The sequence below is a fragment of the Kogia breviceps genome, chromosome 2, assembly GCF_026419965.1.
Source record: "Kogia breviceps isolate mKogBre1 chromosome 2, mKogBre1 haplotype 1, whole genome shotgun sequence".
Classification (NCBI taxonomy): Eukaryota; Metazoa; Chordata; class Mammalia; order Artiodactyla; family Physeteridae; genus Kogia; species Kogia breviceps.
Genome location: NC_081311.1, coordinates 171,812,540 through 171,828,241, shown reverse-complemented (window position 1 = coordinate 171,828,241; position 15,702 = coordinate 171,812,540). Strand labels below are relative to the sequence as shown.

Below are 15,702 nucleotides of genomic sequence, written 5' to 3'. Positions count from 1 at the left end.
TCATAACAGAGCAGTTCAACAGCACAGAGGCCAACGCACGTGAATCTGAAGGACACTGAGTTCTGTAACCATCAAGCCACTAACTTTGAAGCAATTTTGAGCACATCACACTTATTCTAAAATGAAAACATGGCATAATTTGTAAACACAGCGAGTTTAGTTCTCTTTTGGGGACCATGTGAGCATTTACATTTTTGGGGTCTCAAATTTAAATCCTGACAATTTAACTGGCTTAAGAGTTTTTTTTTGCTTGTGCCTGAATATGAGATCTACCAAATGCCTTTTTAAAAAATAAATCAGGTTATCTTTTCTCCCAAATTTATAAGATTAAATGAGGTTTATAGATCATATTTCATAAACCTCTGGGTTCACTTTCTGCCTTAAGAAATGAGCATGTTTGTTAGTTCTCGTATTTAATTTATAAGACAGTTGGAGGAAAATGGACCAGGGACCAATGAGTAAATGAGGTGTGCTGGGTTCACTTCTGGGTACGAAGGATTTGGCATCTGTACCTTCAAATACTGACTTGATCTCACCTCCAGGTAGGTTTCCTGTGTAAAGGACTTTCCTCATCCTCTCAGCAGTGACATGACATCCCTGGCCCCACCTTCCCCTGGTGGGGGCATATCGAAGGAGGTACAGCCTGACCCCAGAGCTCTGCTCGGGAGGAGTTCGGATTTTGATCACTGAACCAGCTGCAATTCTGCTCAGGTGGCATTTTTTTTTTTTTTTTTTTTTTGGCCGTGAAGCATGCAGCATGTGGGATCTTAGTTCCCCGACCAAGGATCAAACCCGCATCCCCTGCTGTGGAAGCGTGGTCTTAACCACTGGACCGCCAGGGAAATCTGTCGGGTGTATTTTGGAGATTTATATTCTAACAATCTCCCTGATGCCCAGCACCAAGGCTTGAGCCAGCCCCCTCTCTAATTTCCACCAGATAATAGATAGAAGCACTTTTGACCTCTCTGTATAAATTCTGATGTGGAATTGAGGCACCTCATGTTACTTTTCACCAAAGTGTGGAGGGTAATTCTGGGCCTTCACCTCCTGTCTGCACTCAGCAGGTTCCAAAGACCAGGCTGGGCCTGGTGGGTACACACGAGGCTCAGCCGTCGGTCTCACTCAGCCCTCCTGTCTGGAATCTAGCTCATTATTAGGCAGAGTGCTTTGGAGATAGCATCAGCATGACAGATTCTACATAATATCACATTCTACTCAGCTTTCATTTTTGCAGATGAAATGGATTTACAGCACAAAGGTTACTGAACTGTATTGTCGAAATGATTTTTGAGAAATAATAAAAGTTATTAAGAGAGTCTCAGGTGCTGATGACTAGCTCTGAGCTCTCTCATCCTGCCTTGGTCCCTTCATCCTCTGGCTGATCGTTACATGGCTGGTAAAGACTGGTGATTAATGTCATTATGAACCTTTTACTTTCAAATCCTCATTTATTGAAATTAGAGCATTCTTTGTCATTTCTCTTTCTGCTATAATACAGCCTGACTGTCAGCCCTGTTTCTTCGGGTTCCATCCTTGCCTTTGATGCTGGTAAAATGGAGCAGCTAGCAAATCAAGGCTTATAAGCCCATACCGACTGGGGCTATGAAATTCCTCTGCTCTCATCATTACATTTTTTGTCTCCAATGTTTTTGTACAGTTACTGTCCTGAGCGTTTCTACAGCCCCCCTCTCATGCCTCTGCCTCCACTCCCTTTAGTGAACTAATATGTGGATCCAGAGCCACTGACGAATGCTTTTAAAAAAGACAGAGGAGGACAAGCTTTTATTGTGAGTGAGCTCCTTCAGATGTTATTTCATCCTACAGTTGTTCTCTAACTCGCTTATTTATTGATTTATTCTGTGAACAATTCAAAGAAAACTGTAAATTCGCCTTCTATTTCTTTGCGTGCTGCCTTGCTCTCAACCACATTTGGTGCTGGCATATGAGCCAGTATGAAACGATGCCCCTCTGTTTTATCACATGCATTCTGTTATCAGCACGGTGGCAACCTCATTCTTAAAATCAGTCATGAAGCTGAAGCTTTAATAATTTAAATAAATGCTTATCACAGAAAAGCAAATATTTACAAGTATGAGTCATCTAATTTATAGAAATTAATTAAAAGGTAAATGCTGAAGTGATTTAACACTAAAGAGCCATTAACAAATAAAACGTTATTTACCATTTGCCCCATGCCAGCTCGTTCCTTCCTAAACGTCAGGAGAGATGGGATGCTAGGCCCTCCCATTGCTTTTGTGGGCTTTCAGCTTCCAATCCTGCCAACCTGTTCCGGAACTAGATCTCATTTGCCCATGAGGGTGGGAGGCACTCTCAGCGTTTTAGGTGCTGAGGGATCTCAGTGTGCACCTCAGTGTAGTGGAGAGAGCATGGGACTCAGAGGCAGAAGATTGGGCTTGAAGGGAGCAAAGTATTAATACCTTGTGGAAATACGATCCAGGTGACAACTTTCTTTGAGTCTCAGTGACCTCATATGAAAATGGGGATATTATAACTGCCTTTCCTCCCATTGCAGGGTTGTGATGGAAACGAAATAAGAAAGAAGAAACAAACAAAAAGACCAATCATACTGAGGTGCTCAGCACTTGTTGATCTTGAAGTCACAATCATTTTTAAAAGAAATAAAGCTGAAAAACCATATGATCATCTCAATAGATGCAGGAAAAGCTTTTGACAAAATTCAACACCCATTTATGATAAAAACTCTCCAGAAAGTGGGCATAGATGGAACCTACCTCAACATAATCAAGGCCATGTATGACAGACCCAGAGCAAATATCATTCTCAATGGTGAAAAACTGAAAGCATTTCCTCTAAGATCAGGAACAAGACAAGGATGTCCACTTTTACCACTATTATTCAACATAGTTTTGGAAGTCCTAGCCATGGCAATCAGAGAAGAAAAAGAAAAGGAATACAAATTGGAAAAGAAGAAGTAAAACTGTCACTGTTTGCAGATGACATGATACTATACATAGAGAATCCTAAAGATGCCACCAGGAAACTACTAGAGCTAATCAATGAATTCGGTAAAGTTGCAGGATATAAAATTAATGCATAGAAATCTCTTGCATTCCTATACACTAATGATGAAAATCTGAAAGAGAAATTAAGGAAACACTCCCATTTACCATTGCAACAAAAAGAATAAAATACCTAGGCATAAACCTACCTAGGGAGACAAAAGACCTGTATGTAGAAAACTGTAAGACACTGTTGAAAGAAATTAAAGATGATGCCAACAGATGGAGAGATATACCATGTTCTTGGATTGGAAGAATCAATATTGTGAAAATGACTCTACTACCCAAAGGAATCTACAGATTCAATGCAATCCCTATCAAATTACAAATGGCATTTTTTACAGAACTAGAACAAAAAATCTTAAAATTTGTATGGAGACACGAAAGACCTCGAATAGCCAAAGCAGTCTTCAGGGAAAATAACGGAGCTGGAGGAATCAGACTCCTTGACTTCAGACTATATTACAAAGCTATTGTCATCAAGACAATATGGTACTGGCACAAAAACAGAAATATAGATCAATGGAACAGGATAGAAAGCCCAGAGATAAACCCACACACCTATGGTCAACTAATCTATGAAAAAGGAGGCAAGGATATACAATAAAGAAAAGACAGTCTCTTCAATAAGTGGCACTAGGAAAACAGGACAGCTACATGCAAAAGAATAAAATTAGAACACTCCTTAACACCATACACAAAAATAAACTCAAAATACAGTAGAGACCTAAATGTAAGACCAGACACTGTAAAACTTTTAGAGGAAAACATAGGAAGAACACTCTTTGACATAAATCACAGCAAGATCTTCTTTGATCCACCTCCTAGAATAATGGAAACAAAAACAAAAATAAGCAAATGGGACCTAATGAAACTTAAAAGCTTTTGCAAAGCAAAGAAAACTACAAACAGGACAAAAAGACAACCCTCAGAATGGGAGAAAATATTTGCAAATGAATCAATGGACAAAGGATTAACCTCCAAAATATATAAACAGCTCATGTAGCTCAATATTAAAAAAACAACCCAATCAAAAAATGGGCAGGGGGCTTCCCTGGTGGCGCAGTGGTTGAGGGCCCGCCTGCTGTTGCGGGGGGCACGGGTTCGTGCCCTGGTCCGGGAGGGTCCCACGTGCCGCGGAGCGGCTGGGCCCGTGGGCCATGGCCGCTGGGCCTGCGTGTCCGGAGCCTGTGCTTCGCAACGGGAGAGGCCACAACAGTGAGAGGCCCGCATATAACAACAACAACAAAAAAAAAAAACAAACAAAAAAAATGGGCAGGGCTTCCCTGATGGCACAGTGGTTGAGAGTCTGCCTTCCAATGCAAGAGACATGGGTTCGAGCCCTGGTCTGGGAAGATCCCACATGCTGTGGAGCAACTAGGCCCATGAGCCACAACTACTGAGCTTGCGCGTCTGGAGCCGGTGCTCCGCAACAAGAGAGGACGTGACAGAGAGAGGCCTGCACACCACGGTGAAGAGTGGCTCCTGCTCGCCGCAACTAGAGAAAGCCCTTGCACAGAAACGAAGACCCAACACAGCCAAAAGTAAATAAATAAATAAATAAATAATTTTTTTAAAAAATGGGCAGAACACCTAAATAGACATTTCTCCAAAGAAGACATACAGATGGCCAAGAAGCACATTAAAAGCTGCTCAACATCACTAATTATTAGAGAAATGCAAATCAAACCTACAGTGAGGTATCACCGCACACCAGTTAGAATGGGCATCATCAGAAAATCTACAAACAATAAATGCTGGAGAGGGTGTGGAGAAAAGGGAACCCTCTTGCACTGTTGGTGGGAATATAAATTGATACAGCCACTATGGAGAACAGTACGGAGGTTCCTTAAAAATCTAAAAATAGAATTACCATATGACCCAGCAATCCCACTACTGGGCATATACCCAGAGAAAACCATAATTCAAAAAGACACAGGCACCCCAATGTTCATTGCAGCTCTATTTACAATAGCCAGGACATGGAAGCAACCTAAATGGCCATCGACAGACGAATGGATAAAGAAGATGTGGTACATATATACAATGGAATATTACTCAGCCATAAAAAGGAACGAAATTGGGTCATTTGTAGAGACGTGGATGGATCTAGAGACTGTCATACAGAGTGAAGTAAGTCAGAAAGATAAAAACAAATATCATATATTAATGTGGAATCTAGAAAAATGGTACAGATGAACCGTTTTGCAGGGCAGAAATTGAGACACAGATGTAGAGAAACAAACGTATGGACACCAAGGGGGGAAAGTGGCGGGGGGTGGGGGTGTGATGAATTGGGAGATTGGGATTGACATGTATACACTGATGTGTATAAAACTGATGACTAATAAGAACCTGCTGTATAAAATTAATTAAAAAAAAAAAAGCTGGATCTTCTATGGAGTTTAAGGTGATTGTCCAAAGACCTCTAAGGAGCAAGTAAACAAATTCGTAAACAAATGGAAACTTTATGACTGTGTACCACAGGCCCTATGCGTACCATTCCACATTAGTATGTGTCAGTGCAGGAAATCCTCCAACAGAGGTTGCAACTTGTAGGCCCAATGAATGAATGAATGAATGGATGAATATGTATCTTCATATATATATAGGCCCACCTGGTATTTAAAAAAATTTCAACTAGTTGCTTGCATTTGAACATTGAGGGCTTTCACATAAAAAGTCAGCTTTCCTGTTTTTCGTTAAACTGGGGCCTTGGCTTCGTTTAAAACCGCAATCATCTGGAGCTGCCCCTGGAGGCAGGGAGAAGCCCTCCTTAGGCTCTACTCTTTCTGCTTCTCTCCTTGACAGTTCCCACCTGCCCCCGTAGTTATTTCGGTTTTCAGCCCCTGCCCCATGGGAATAAGTCTCACCATCTAGATTTCTGCATCATCGCATTCAGTTTGCATCCTCCACTTACAGATGTATGTTATCCAAATTCCCCACTTTAAAGAGTGCAAGTGCCCTGGGAGGTTGACTAAATTTCTATCACCATGCCTGGTCCACCTTTCAATCTTTAAAAATAAATTCTTCATCAGTACCTCTGTGCTAGAGAGAGCTGCGGTATGGAGAAGGGACCTGGATAGGGACTGCAAAGACTGGGTCATATCCCGGGGGGTTCAGACAAGTCGTGTCACTTTCTCAGGCCTTATCTTCAACTCTGTAAAATGAATAGGTGGCCCCCAATGAGTCATCGGGGGTTACAGTTACATGACCCTTCCAGGAAACCACATGGGCTCCAGTCCAAATTGACCTCAGGTCACGTTGCTGCATTTCAGCTTGGCCTCTGCAACAGCGACCCTGGCTGGACTTCTCCGCTTATCTGTGCCTTGGTTTCTCCATCTGTAAAGTAATATGTGCTTTTCTTCTCACAAGAGAGAATGCAATGATATGGGTGAAAGCGTTATTGGAGGAAAGTTGGGGTAAAAAGAATCCAAGATCTGATATTACTCTTGTATCTCAGTGGTTGCAATTATGAAGGGAAACTTGCCTAATGGGATTTCTGGATCAGAATTTGCACTCCCCATTGAGAGGCATGATGCAGAAATTTTTCTGGCCAATAAGGTGACACTGTGCAAGTTTTATTCCATCCCTTGCCAGAGTAATACCAAACCTCAGTTAAAAGGTAGGTATGTTTCACTTCAGAAAAACTGCACTCTCATTTACCTCCTTGCCCTGTGCATTTTATGAGGAGTGTATGTGGTTAACTGTTATCAGGTAGTTAAGCAGTTTGATGAGGTGTGAAGTAGCCCTTTAATTGTTTTATTTACTACATACTTATCCTTCCCTAACATCCCATTGGGGAATTCTCCACTTAGTTGATTAAGTGAGGTTTAGTGAACTACAGTTTGGTAAAACCAGAAGCTGAAAAATACCCACTGGAGTTTGGGCAATTTTACAGGCATTTGTAAGTGTGGAACATGCTCAGTTGAGGTGAAAAAAGAGTATCAACAACAACAATAAATGGATTAAAATGTTAATTACCTTCATCACCACCATTAAAAAATAATAACATGGAAAATCAAGATGGGGAAAAATAACTAAATTTAAATCTGCTTCTTCTCTGGGTGCTATTTCTGCTTGAAAGAAATGGCTTCAGGAGAACGTTTCATTTGTCAGGCAAAGGCAATCAGAATTGCTTTTAGAAGCCAAATGTTTACTTAAAAAATAATCTTATCTTTCCTCTGTAGTTCTAAATCTGGATGGACAAAACTGGATGTTAACCTAGCCCAGAGGGCCATCTTACTCCTTGGTCGGTGACAGTGCTAAATGAACCCCCAAGTATCAAGCTCTTCCAAAGAGGTATGAGCCCCAAAGTCTATCCCTGAGGATCTTACCATCTATCTGGGGAGACAAAGAAAGAGGTGAAAGACAAGCCAGGGCACATATGTTCAATGCTGAGTAAGTGCCATGGGATACCTGCTATAGCTAAGGGTTCTGATGAGGGGATGCATTAAGGGAATCTTGAAGAAAGAGTTGGATGTGGGCAAGCAAAGAGAAAGGGACAGTGAGAGATGATGACCCTATAAATGAGGCAGTTGAAAAATTGCAGGATACTGGGTAGAAAAGTTCAGAGGCCAAGAAAAGTGTTCTTGTTATAAAGTATCAAAACTTCCTGTCCCAGATACCATTTCTTGCTGATCCCCTATTTCTGAATCAGATGCCCTTCTTAGGAACTTATTGAAAAATATCAGTAATGTTAGAAAATTAAGTCATGATTGGTTTAAATTTATATAAGATCATGTAAAGTCTTTAACATAATGCAGACTTTATGCTTGCATAGGAAAAAGTTCTGGCTCTATGAAATTGCTAACCACTATACTTAATTACCTGTTTTCTTATTTGTCCCCCAATAAACTATGAACTTCCTAATAGTAAGGACTATTGCTGAGTTCACTGTTGATTTCCCAGTGTCTGGTACATGGTAGGCACTCAATACAATATTTATTAAATGAATGCTATCTGGAGATTCCTTGTGTGGAAGAAAGGGTCCTCTTTAAATGGAGCGGGACTTATACTTGCCGACTGAGAAAAAAGAAATATGCTCATCTGAGTTTCAGCCTCCGACCTTTCTTCCCCAGCAACTGGCATCTTGCTTGTTGCCTAGTGACCAAGCTCCCATCTCAGACACTGGCTAAATGAGTTTCTGTTGTGATGGTCGGCTCAGCTACTCTATGGTAAACAAGAATATTGGGCTTGGAGTCAAAACTCCTAGGTTCAAGTTCCAGCTCTGCCACTGGTTTTGACTGAGGAATTTCCATGTTCACTTTCTTCACTTAAAAGTGGGGATTATAATGCCAAGCTCATGGGGTTGTTGGGAGAAGATTAGAGACGTATGGAAAAGCACTGTGTAACCAACAGAGCCCTACTCAGTACAAGATATTATTGGTATTAGTATTACCTGTCCATTTTATCCAGGCTTGAGGTTCTCCCCTACCCATTAAAATCCTATGAGGCATGAGGTTACCCCTGAAATCTTAATGTCCAAGGCTGTGTGCCTTCATTTGCTGCTGGACCTTCCTGATGCTAATAGAACCTTTGCCTTTGGTCTTTTACAAGGTTCCCTCTCAGGCTGTGCTCCTCTCTGCCTATTGGGATCTTGGATTTTTGTCCAGACTGGATGGACTTCCTTGCCTCTGATGGCCTCCATCACCAGGCCTCCTCTCTTACCTCCTTCTGCTGGGCCTCTCCTGATCCATTCTTCTACCTCCAGGGACGCCTGTGTTCAGGTCTCAGCCAGCTTTAAGCTGAGCCATCCTGACCATCCACACAGACCCTGCTATGAGCATCAAGGGATGAAATCGCAGAGGAGTTAGCAAAAATAGTGCTGGGTTTCCACTTAATGGATGTGTGACTTTGGGAACGTTCTTATCCTCTGTACATTGTCTCCATTCTTCTCATCTGTAAAATTGGAATAGTAACGGTTACCTGCCTAACTGGGTAGCTAGGAGCATTAAGTTAGAATGCCTGTAAAGCAGCAGTCCCCAACCTTTTTGGCACCAGGGACCGGTTTCAAGGAAGACAATTTTGCCACGGACCAGGGGTGGGGGGATGGTTTTGGGATGATTCAAACACATTACATCTATTGTGCACTTTATTTCTATTCTTATTACATTGTAATATATAATGAAATAATTATACAACTCACCAGAATCAGTGTGAGGCCTGAGTTTGTTTTCACTTGCCACTCACCGATAGCGTTTTGATATGAGTCTGCAAGCAGTTGATTTATTATGGTCTCTGTGCAGTCAAAGCCTCTCTGCTAATGATCATCTGTATTTCCAGCCGCTCTCCAGCGCTAGCTTCACCGCCTCAGCCCCACCTCAGATCATCAGGCATTAGGTTCTCATAAGGAGTGCGCAACCTAGATCCCTCACACGTGCAGTTCACTGTAGGGTTCGCGCTCCTGTGAGAATCTAATGCCACCGCTGGCCTGACAGGAGGCGGAGCTCAGGCGGTAATGCGAGCGATGGGGAGCGGCTGTAAATACAGATGAAGCTTCCCTCGCTCACCTGCCACTCACCTCCTGCTGTGTGGCCCGGTTTCCCAGGTTGGGGACCCCTGCTGTAAAGCACTTAGCACAGCGCCTGGGCATGGTAAGTGATGGATAAAGACTGGCTTTTAAAATTATTATTTTTCTCCCTGCTCCAACTTTTTAGTGTTTATTCCTGATTCCATAATGTCTTACATGCTTTTCTCAGTCTTCCATATATTCAAATATGTCCAGAGGCCTTTTTTTTCCCTCTTAAAAATCTGCTTCCTCCAGAGGAAAATGAGGTAAGTTATCACCACTTTCCCAAAATTTATGGACTATGTTAAAAAAAAATTTATACAAAATACACAGAGATGTAGTCTCTCTAAACAGTTGTTCTTTTTTGTGTAGTACTGGTTATATTCTTTATGTCTAATTGTCACTTATTAGTGTGTTCATACTGAGGCCACCTCTTGAGGAATTGCTAGAAAACTTGGATTTCGGATTGTTTATGTTCTCAGAGACAAAAAACAGTTGCGTGGGCAGCTATAAAGTAAGTTACAGATGCATGCATAGAACTCAGAGGAATTTGGGAAGCAGCCAAAAGACCATCAAAGAATCATAATATCCCACATCTCTCTGTCCTTTCCTTTTATATTGGACTATCTGGATGGATGAAATGATGGATTACATACTTGAGGAAGCATTCTTTTATATATATATATATATATATATATATATATATATACATATATATATATTTGAATCACTTTGCTATACACCTGAAACATGGTAGACTTCAATTTTTTATTTTGAATTTTATTTTATTTTTTTATACAGCAGGTTCTTATTAGTTATCCATTTAATACATATGACTGTATATATGTCATTCCCAATCTCCCAATTCATCACACCACCACCACTGCCCCCTGCCACGTTCCCCCCTTGGTGTCCATACATTTGTTCTCTACATCTGTGTCTGAATTTCTGCCCTGCAAACCGGTTCATCTGTACCAGTTTTCTAGGTTCCATATATATGCATTAATATATGATATTTGTTTTTCTCTTTCTGACTTACTTCATTCTGTATGACAGTCTCTAGGTCCATCCACATCTCTACAAATGACCCAATTTCGTTCCTTTTTATGGCTGAGTAATATTCCATGATTCGTTTGCAAATATTTTCTCCCTTTCTGAGGATTGTCTTTTTGTCCTGTTTGTAGTTTCCTTTGCTTTGCAAAAGCTTTTAAGTTTCATTAGGTCCCATTTGCTTATTTTTGTTTTTATTTCCATTACTCTAGGAGGTGGATCAAAGAAGATCTTGCTGTGATTTATGTCAAAGAGTGTACTTCCTATGTTTTCCTCTAAGAGTTTTACAGTGTCCAGTCTTACATTTAGGTCTCTAATCCATTTTGAGTTTATTTTTGCGTATGGTGTTATGGAGTGTTCTGATTTCATTCTTTTACATGTAGCTGTCCAGTTTTCCTAGTGCCACTTATTGAAGAGACTGTCTTTTCTTTATTGTATATCCTTGCCTCCTTTTTCATAGATTAGTTGACCATAGGTGCGTTGGTTTATCTCTGGGCTTTCTATCCTGTTCCATTGACCTATATTTCTGTTTTTGTGCCAGTACCTTACATCTTGATTACTGTAGCTTTGTAGTATAATCTGAAGTCAGGTATTCTGGTTTCTCCAGCTCCGTTTTTTTTTTTCCCTGAAGACTGCTTTGGCAATTCGAGGTCTTTTGTGTCTCCATACAAATTTTAAGATTTTTTGTTCTAGTTCTGTAAAAAATGCCATTCGTAATTTGATAGGGATTGCACTGAATCTGTAGGTTGCTTTGGTAGTATAGTCATTTTCACAATATTGATTCTTCCAATCCAAGAACATGGTATATCTCTCCATCTGTTGGCATCATCTTTAATTTCTTTCAACAGTGTCTTACGGTTTTCTACATACAGGTCTTTTGTCTCCCTAGGTAGGTTTATTCCTAGGTATTTTATTCTTTTTGTTGCAATGGTAAATGGGAGTGTTTCCTTAATTTCTCTTTCAGATTTTTCATCATTAGTGTATAGGAATGCAAGAGATTTCTGTGCATTAATTTTATATCCTGCAACTTTACCAAATTCATTGATTAGCTCTAGTAGTTTCCTGGTGGCATCGTTAGGATTCTCTATTTATAGTATCATGTCATCTGCAAACAGTGACAGCTTTACTTCTTATTTTCCAATTTGGATTCCTTTTATTTCTTTTTCTTCTCTGATTGCTGTGGCTAAGACTTCCAAAACTATGTTGAATAATAGTGGTGAAAGTGGACATCCTTGTCTTGTTCCTGATCTTACAGGAAATGCTTTCAGTTTTTCACCATTGAGAATGATGTTTACTGTGTGTTTGTCATAGATGGTCTTTATTATGTTGAGGTAGGTTCCCTCTATTCTGGAGAGTTTTTTAAATCATAAATGGGTGTTGAATTTTGTCAAAAGCTTTTTCTGCATCTATTTAAATGATCATATGGTTTTTATTCTTCAATTTTTTAATGTGCTGTATCACGTTGATTGATGTGTGTATATTGAAGAATCCTTGCATACCTGGGATAAATCCCACTTGATCATGGTGTATGATCCTGTTAATGTGTTGTTGGATTCTGTTTGCTAGTATTTTGTTGAGGATTTTTACATCTATATTCGTCAGTGATATTGGTCTGTAACTTTCTTTTTTTGTAGTATCTTTGTCTGGTTTTTGTATCAGGGTGATGGTGGCTTCATAGAATGAGTTTGGGAGTGTTCCTTCCTCTGCAATTTTTTGGAAGAGTTTGAGAAGGATGGGTGTTAGCGCTTCTCTAAATGTTTGATAGAATTCACCTGTGAAGCCATCTGGTCCTGGACCGTTGTTTGTTGGAAGATTTTAAATCACAGTTTCAATTTCATTACTTGTGATTGGTCTCTTCCTATTTTCTGTTTCTTCCTGGTTTAGTCTTGAAGGTTATACCTTTCTAAGAATTTGTCCATTTTATTGTCATAGAGTTGCTTGTAGTCATCTCTTAGGATTCTTGAAACCTGTGGGTCAGATGACAGTCAGACCCAGAAGTAGAAAACAGCTTGGTCTGATGATTTTTTAGGGGTTTAGCATTCATTCTACCTTTTATAAGTGTGTGACAGGAGCTTCTACTTTTTTCTTTCATGCTTGATTCTATCTTCCCTTCTTCTCTTGTCATCAGAGTTGGAACAGTGGAAGGTTGCTGTTCTTGTTGCCTAGCATCTGTCCCATCCTATCCTGTTGATAATATTCTGTCCTTCTTGGAATTATTCCATGCCCCCTCTCATTCCCCGTGCTTCAGGTGGAGTGAGTCTACCCAGGACTCCAGAGGTGGCATGTGACCCAGACCTGTCCATCAGAACACTCCACCCCCTGGACACGGTGATTGTCTATGTTTAAGTACATAACTCAATCACAGCAACGTGAGACAACTCTAGGTCTTTTGTTGGATATGTTGAAATGAGAGAATCTCTCTTTTGCTGGAGTGGCTCAGATGATAAGAAATAAGCCTGGTGATGTGAGCAACCATCTCTACCCCAGGGTGGAAGACTGCCTGAGAACAGAGTCAACACAGAAGAAAGCAGAGTCAAGAGATGGGGAGAAGGAAGCCAATTCCTGATGGCATTCTCTGAGTTCCATCTAAAGGTAAGTCTACCTTTGGACTTCTTTTCAGTTATATCTGCCAGGAGATTTTTGTTGTGTATTGGATATAGAAAAATATCTGAATAATACAGAGGGAGACTAATAACGCTTACCTATTATTTGTGTGTGGAGGAGGGTACCTAATGGGATGAACACAAGTCTACAGGATAACATGCTTAGAAAGGGCAGATGGCCATTCACCTGGGAGAGAAAAGCTTCATTGTAGCTCATGTCACCTCAGCCTGTCACAGTTCCCAGCATCTCCATGGTGGAGAAGGTGAAAAGCAAAAGGCCTAGAATACATCCCTCATTAAACTGTGACGAAAAAGGATGTTGGGTGGGGAAAGAGAAGAGGCATGGAGTATGGGAGAGTGCCTGGTGGATTTCTGGTCCTTGACAAACTTCCTTTAGGCTTAGATGCCTACGCCTATAACTAACTTCCATAACTGCATATGCAGTTATGTTAATTTATTTCTGAGGAAGTGAATAATCCCAAACTCTAGTCCTCTAGCAATTGTCCAATGGACTGAGTATGTAAATAATTAGCAATTAGTTATATAAATGTAAACCAAGCCAGAGAAATTCCTGTCTGCTCAGACCCAAGGGTGTAAATAAAGAGCAAGATACCAAAATGACTTTCGCATGGTACCCATGTCTTCCAGCCTCCTCTTCCTTCCAGCCACAGAAACAGACAGCCTTTGTCAGCTCCTCATCTCTGTCTGTGTCTCCGTCCATATAAATCACTGGAGATGGGACTGCCTCTGGAGTTGCTTTGGGAAAGGAGGTCTGGAGAGCCTGACTTTCCTGAGATTGTAATCTCATTTTAGAGAATACTGATTTTATATGATGTTTATTTGAATGGCAAACAGGTGATTCCACTGCCTAAGAACATGGAAACTTGTTTCTCAGGAGCAGCACGAGGCAGCCAGACTTGCTTGGGCTTCTCCTGTGCTTTTGAAAGTGTGGTAAGTATGAGCTAGGGCATCCTAGGTGTTGTTCTCTGAGAGTTGGAGTTTGCCAAGGACCAGCAATGGCCACAGAAATCGAAGACTTCTCAAGAGCTTGAGTGCCCATGACTTGACCTGGGAGTCCAGATAAAGGACCACTCTTTTCCTCCCTTCCTTCCTTTCCTTTCCCTTTCTTCCTTCCTTTTTCAAATTTACTGAGGTTTAATTTACGAACAAGAAATGTATCCATGAGGTTTTACAAGTGTGCACATCTGAACCACCACCAGAATCAAGGGTATGGCCGACTCTCTATTTTACTTCGTTCAGCTGCCTCTTTTTCTTTACCAACTCTTAAACTGAGCATTCCACAACTCCACAGAAGACACAAAGAAAATTCCACTCTTGAAAATTTCATTACTTGCCTGGAAAAACTCCAATCACTTATGTTTTATAAAAATTGCTGAATGTATTAAAAAAAAATCAAGGTCTGGATGGATAACAAAAATGAGAAATTTGAGTTTTGAAAAGAATTCTCTGGGATGGATATATAAACTATTCAAAATTAAAACTTGGAAAAAACATGCCATGTCATCTCAATCAATCACAATGATTCTTTTGCTTTATGCCTTTCTGTTAGCAGAAAAGTTTTTTTGTTTTAGTGATGAAATACAACTTATTAAAAAATAAATTGCTTTCAGTGAAAGAATTCTCAGAACTCAATTAGAAATCCCATAAAACTTAATACAAATAAAATTTCCACTTAAACTAAAAATGATTGAAAATAGAGAACTGTCCTTCCTGACACCTTCGCAGTGAAATGTCTGCAATTTTTCCCCCTCAGTTGCAAATTCCTTCCTGTGTTTTTGCCTTTCTTTTTTTTTTTCTGCCTTAAAACTTAGTTGAATGCCTACTGTGTGCCAGGTACTATGCAGGGCTGAGGATACAGTGGTGATAAGGCAAGACCCTAACCTTAAGGAATCTACAGCCTTTACTTTCTATCTCATAAATCCACTCCCATTCTCATTCCACTGCTAGTGGGTCTGTTGCTCTTTGCAAAGCATGACTATAAATGGGAAACTGGGAAAAGAGAGGGGAGCAGAAAAAGGAAAAATAAAGTAGCCTAGTAACTATTTTTCATTTGATAAAGACCAACAATTCTACTTATTCTCCCACCATTTGTCATGACTGGGGTTCATGGTAGAAAAATATTCTATAATAAAAATCCAAATCAATGAAAAGCAAAAAAAAAAAAAAAAAAAAAAACACAACAATGAGAAAAACCCAGTACCTGTGTGTTCGCCTAAAACACAGAATTCTCCCTCAGCAGCTTTGTCTGCATTAGGAAAAGAAAAAGCCACAGAGAGAAATTAAAGTCAATGCCAAAACAATGAGATACCAGAAACTTCCAATAATTACTGAATTTCTTACATGTCACAAATTTGGAGAAGAGAATAAACTGCTTCTGATGGCCATGTTATTGTTATTCAGAGCATTGGCACAGTGGATTATTAAATATAGATAGCGTGATAGTCAACCACCAAATCTAAATCTGATATATTCCAGT

At 40.2% G+C, this 15,702-nt stretch overlaps 1 protein-coding gene across 3 annotated transcripts in view; it reads right to left on the bottom strand.

Moving 5' to 3' along the window:
• The window catches only part of PARD3B (par-3 family cell polarity regulator beta), a 1,061,783-nt gene that overhangs the window by 23,362 nt on the left and 1,022,719 nt on the right, over positions 1-15,702 (bottom strand). The window contains exon 23 of one of the 3 annotated variants that reach the window (XM_067026649.1): positions 12,459-12,569. The exons of the other annotated variants lie outside the window; for them this stretch is intronic. Coding sequence (XP_066882750.1) covers positions 12,554-12,569 — 16 coding nt within the window. The 3' untranslated portion in view covers positions 12,459-12,553. Of the gene's footprint in view, positions 1-12,458; positions 12,570-15,702 lie in introns of those variants that run through there. 3 annotated transcript variants of the gene reach the window in all.